Consider the following 6,000-nt stretch of genomic DNA (forward strand, 5'->3'; position numbering starts at 1 on the left):
TTAGCGACAGCCAGGCTGGGAGCAAAAACATATATAAGAACCTGGACCTGCCTGAGCTCACAGCTTGACATCTGCTGAGTAACACAACCTTCAACCTGTTAGGCAGGCTGCTCAGAGATTGAAGCTGTATTCTGAACTGCCTACTACATACTACCGACAAACGCAGTATGTACTACATAGTGCATACTGCTTTTCATATGGTAGTACAATGCATAATGAAACTGTTAAATCAATTTAATTTGCAGTACGCTAGGCCAGGCTTAGCCAGTTTCCGGGTTTGGACAGGCATGCCCTTATGCTCTAAAAAAAGAGAAGTTTTAAATGTAGGTTTTCATGATTTTCCCAAAGATGAACATTTACCTGAGAGATGTGTATGTATATGAAATGCTAAAGGGCTTTTAAATTGAAACTAGGGCTTTTAATTTAAAACGGATACAGGAAGTGGTAGCCAACCATTGGTGTAACTTCATCACTCAGTCAGTTGTTGACTGTGTTCGAAATCGCATATTAATGTACTGCCTACTAAATACATGAGAGCAGGCACACGTCACTTCCATGTCGTCAGAACGACCATGCCCCCATTTTGGGTGAAAATAAGCACTGTAAAAGAACCAGCAGAAAACTGGAAAAACTACATGCCTAAAAGCTACTGTGTCGCATTTTGCATGTCAAACAATAAAAAAAAAAACAGTTTAAGATTTCCTTTACTTCCACAAAGAGCAAAGAACAGTAATAGAAGAGATCTGTGGCTTTAGGCCATCTGCAGAGATTATGAAAATGGTAAACTGTGGGATATGTCTGTGGCAAACACTTCATCACAGGTTAGTTAATGATGTTAAAGCCAACAGTTATAATGATAAAAGTCAAAGTAGTGAATGATGATGATAATGCTGCATTGAAAGGGCATAGAACATATTGGAAAGCAAAGGAAATCCCAATTGAAAGTTAGCCTGTAACAGCTAGCTCGCTAGCACTGGCTGCAGCAAGCCGGCTTTTCCCCTGGTTTGTTGAAACCTAGATACCAAGTAAAACGTCTCCACCTGCCTATTCGTTATCATCATCATAATCCAAATTCAAAGTGTCTAAATGCTGCATTAACCTCTGCCCAGATGAAGTTGTGATCTGATGTGCTGCGGTAAGCGTATTGTCTCATTTCCGGTTGCCGGCGTTTCTGCTACTGGTTGGAGTTTTTGCTGCTCTCAACCCCGTTAATTTAGCTATATTCTTCATTACGGCTACAGCTAAGCGGCTTAGCGGTTACTTAATAAAGTGACATATTGACAGCTTTTAGCCAGGCTCAAAATCTCCGCCATTGTGCAGTCTGAAGAGACACAAAGCATTTTGAGGCAGTTGAGTATGTCCAGTAAGATCACACCGCATACTCAGAAATCCTTGCTAATCTAGTATACATATCGGCATTTCTACACAAAATCGACATACTATGCAGCTGGAACACCGTACTCATACATACTCAATTTGAAGTCATTCTTATCATGAATTGTATATTAGTATGTGATTCAGAACACAGCTGTTGTGACCATTCCAGTGCTTTGCATTGTGGGACACAGTAGGCGAGGTAGACTGGTTGGATGCATACTGGAGATTTTTTCCGAATCAGTACAACATCCGAGTATTTTGCCATACTACAGATTTTGCTTTTGTTTGAATACTGCATACTACATGCTACATTTTGAACAAATCATTACATACTGTTAGTATAGTAGGTGGTTTCGAATGCAGTCTAACATGTGATTTAAAGTGAGACACAGCGGAGAAGCAGCACCAGGCTGACAGCGTGTCTGTGGGGCTCGTAACTTGCTGTCTGCTGAGATTTACTCCTCTCTTTTTCAATTTCAATTCATTTGCATAATTAAAAAGGCCAAAAACATTCAAGGAGTTCTTGTGACATTGCCAAGTAATCTCTGCGGGAGGGCGATAACGTGCCACAGTGAGCTAAATTTCAAGCAGAAAAAGTCAGGTTTGATATCCTTCTGGCGCCAGTCTGGGCTTTTTGAGCCTTTGTTTGGCAACTATCCTCCTCAGCCATCATCTAATCTCTGAGTGATGTCATCGCAGACTGTACCAGAAGTGGGACATCATCAACATCCTGCAACATGACTCAAGCTGCTGCCTGCTCACACGGCACATTAGACGACTAACCTCCTGTAGTGGTTTCATCATCCATGGTCATTTCATCAAGGGGGGACTGTGAGAGGCTTTAGTCAGCCTTCAGCCATATTTGTCACTAAGTAATGAGAAGGAGGATGGAGTGGACACAAATCACCAGCTAAGGGTTGTTTAGCATCGATTAGTTCCACACTGAGCACGCCAACAGCTGTGACTGAATACAGCTCAAGAAAACTGAAATTTCAATGAGATGTACTGGGGTCTACACTGATGCCGTATTAATTGAGATTATATGTGTGAAAAAGAGCTGCTGTGTTAAATCGAATGCAATTTGTTCAGGAGACTATTGTTATTTTTCCTCTCAATCACACACAGGTTTGAGAAAACATAAACCAAACCCCCACCACGCATATCCAGACCAGCAGAGAGGAAGTTAATGGGTGGATACACCAGCACAAACAAAAAATAACTTTGCACTTATAAACTCTAACATTTCTTCTTTCCTTTTTCCATAAAAACAACTGAATAATATCTACCAGTGGGGTGTTTTGTCTCAGTGCAGCTCCCGCAGATATCATGAAGCCTGTTTTGAATCCTCTTCACTCAAAATTTTTTATGAAAATACCCCTTCACCCTACGGGAATGTGCCGTATGACAGAAGTGGGAATGACAGGAAATACTCAGTCCAGATTAATGGATGTAGCCAGATGGTGTGGGTGTTGAAAAGTAGCTTTAATGTTGAGAGGTGGCACCTGTTTATAATTATGAAGCAAGTGGCAAGAGCAGTCACAGGGCCACAGAGCTCTAGATTTATAGTTAGATTATAGTATATCATTGTAGAGGATACAAAACAGAGCTAGACTGATGTATTGGCGGGGCTGAGACATCAGCCGATATTAGCTTGTTGCAGATATATTGGTATTGTCTTGCATGTCATACAATAATTAACAAGAAATTGCACTACAGAAATACCAAAGATATATTAGAGCTTGTTTAGAAACAGTGACACCATCATTGGTTTGTCCACATGACTGCTCTCACTAGTTTATGTTTCAACTGCAGAATGTCCAGGACATATCTTGGTCGATTCTGTAAAGCAGGCTATAATCAATATTTTTATATTATCGATGGATCACGTCTACTTGCACGTGAATGAACCTGTAGTGACAATCTCACAGTGAATTATCACCCAACTCCACAGCTCTACGAAGCATTTTAGCATCTTTCAGCTCATTGTTTTGGTTTTGCGGATGCCCGCATCTATACAGTTTTGGTTCACTCTCACAGCTCTCATCAGTGTGATTTTTGGTCATAGTAGGCAGCTGTTTTCAGCCAAAAAAACTCTGAAAACCCGCTGTACACAAGCACCAAACAGTAGGCAGACAAAGTTAGCGACTAGCTGGTGAATGTAATGGAACATTTAGCAGCTGAAAGTTACTACAAGGAACTTTAAACTGGTTATGAAACAGTCTCATGATGCCTCAATATGACCTAAATAAACAAACTATACAACAAACATCTGCACTCTCATGAATTGTTTTCTGAGCACTGCTTTTATTTGGGGTTTGGATTATGGCTCGGAAATTTAAGCTGTTATTAGAGCAATGGTTAAAAAATATAATCTCTTTCTCAGAGGTAAACAAAAATGAGCTTTTAAAAGCATTTTAATAATGTGTGTGCATCTCCAAAACCTTTTTTTTGGGGGCAGTGGAGGCTTTTCAGATATGACGCTCTCCCTGAGATTTTTGGTTAAATGGTATCTCAGTGGAGCCTCCTCTAACCCCTCCTGCTGCCTAATGTCTCCCTGTCAGACCACCTCAGAGCTCAGGCGGGAGGGAGGGAGGGAGGGGGGGGGGCACTCTGAGAAAATGTGCATCTTCTTGGCATTCACTGGTGGTATTTGAACATTACAAATTCATGCATTGTGTGACATTTTCCTTTATAATTAATTTATGTTGGAGGATGCGCTCGGTTGCCACAGCTGTCAGGAGAGAAAACATGCTTGAAATCCAGCTAAACACAACATTTACATCCATCTGGAGAAACTGACAACACGGTAAGACAAGTCAAATAGCCTACACCATGAGGCAGAGTGTGTGTGTGTGTGTGTGTGTGTGTGTGTGTGTGTGTGTGTGTGTGTGTGTGTGTGTGACAGAGAGAGGGGGAGAGCAGAAACAATAATATTTTATGTGTTTTAAAGCAATTTTTGCGTATTAATTGTTCACATTTTACCTGATGCGATGGCGATGAATGAGGCAGTCACAAGTAGTAAATTTCCAAAGTTCATCTCCACACTCTCCAGGTGTCAAATCCTCTCGAGTCTGCAGCCTCTCTAACAGTCCACCCAGTCTCCCACCCAGGTCAATTAAATCACACCTCCAGTCGTGAAATAGCGCTGGGATTTTACTCAAACCAGGTAAAGTGAAGCAGTTAGGAGACTGAGTTGCAGCTGGATTATTTCAAGCGAGTAAAAAAAAAAACTTTGATGTCACTCCCACAAACCCATGACAGCAGCAGGAGAGGCAGCAGCAGCCCGGAGAAACCTAAACTCAAGCATGACTTCGTCAACGCATGGCCACACACACCCTCACACACTCTTTCTAAGATGCACTACTGATGCTGGAAACAACAACAACAAAAAAAGGAGGTTTAACTATATTTAGCCCGGTCATAAATAAAATAATTCCTCTCCTTTCTCTCGGCTCTGATCCGGGCGGCAGCAGGTTGCGGCGTCAGTTTGTGCGAATATGAAGCGCTGCACATGCCGAGCTGCGCACTCCCAGCTATCCGCAACAAATCCTCGCCAACCTCCAGGAGTCAGTGTTTTAAAGAGACAGACACGACATCTGCGCTCTCTCTCTCTCTCTCTCTCTCTCTCTCTCTCTCTCATGAAGGTAAAATTGGATAAAACTTATTAGGACTTATTAGTGAGGAGGTTATTTCTGGGTTAGGGCTATTATTGGTATCAAAATTAGGGTCTGGTTTTGGGCCAGAGGTCATAAGTTGTTGCATTTTGTTTGTGAATTGATTTTATTTCAAGGTTTATTTCAAGGAAATTTAATTCGTTTGTTCTTGCAAAACTCCTGATGGTGAAGAAGATCAAAAATGGAAAATGTGTAGATCTAAAAAACGAGGTTAGGTCTATTATTATTTGGGTTTGTGGTGCTTAACTTGAGAGTCTGGACCCCGAAATTGGAAACTAAGACAAATCCGTGATTATTTTTTCTAACTTTCCATTAATTTTTTTCTTTTTTTGTGGAATACTGGCTGCTTTTACCTTTTCATGCCTGTAAAAATCCTGCAAACCAAACAATCTGAGAAGGAAAAAATCACTCTTTTGTTTAACGGAGTAAAACTTACTTGAGGGGTCACAAGTAGATTTGTTTCATTTTAAGCGGCCACACGTCTAATAGGCTTGAAACCATTGGGTTGTAGGTTAACTTTCGGGGTCATGTTTGTTTTTATGAAGATTGCAGGTTAAAGATATGGCTGTCAATAGATTTGATGTCAAGGTTTAGAGGTGAGAAACTGAATTTTCTGTTCCAGGAAAACTCTGGACAGTAATTGAATTGAATCAGGGAGTCCTGAATGCAAGTTATATAATACACTGCTAAAACTAAACTGCTTTCACGGACACCTGTGACCACTGACACAAAAGTGATTACACCTGTGATTTCCAATTCAGGCTACTTGCCGAAACAAGGTTATAAAAGAACCTGTGAACACCACAACTTTCTCTGTTTTGGCCTTGGTTGTGTCTGATGCAACATGGCTCCACATGGTGAGGAATTGCCTGAACAAGTAAGAAACCAGATTGTGAGGCTTCATAAAGATGGGAGAGGGTACAAGATCAATAAAAGGCTACTGAACAGA

At 41.1% G+C, this 6,000-nt stretch overlaps 1 protein-coding gene across 2 annotated transcripts in view; it reads right to left on the reverse strand.

Moving 5' to 3' along the window:
- Positions 1-4,923, reverse strand: part of LOC137186236 (roundabout homolog 2-like) — a 55,058-nt gene extending 50,135 nt beyond the window's left edge. For both annotated transcript variants that reach the window (XM_067594995.1, XM_067594994.1), the window contains exon 1: positions 4,360-4,923. In XM_067594995.1, coding sequence (XP_067451096.1) covers positions 4,360-4,414 — 55 coding nt within the window. In that variant the 5' untranslated portion in view covers positions 4,415-4,923. The remainder of the gene's footprint in view (positions 1-4,359) is intronic.
- Between the last annotated feature and the right edge of the window lie 1,077 nt (positions 4,924-6,000).

Source organism: Thunnus thynnus, chromosome 7, assembly GCF_963924715.1.
Source record: "Thunnus thynnus chromosome 7, fThuThy2.1, whole genome shotgun sequence".
In the NCBI taxonomy this organism is placed as follows: Eukaryota; Metazoa; Chordata; class Actinopteri; order Scombriformes; family Scombridae; genus Thunnus; species Thunnus thynnus.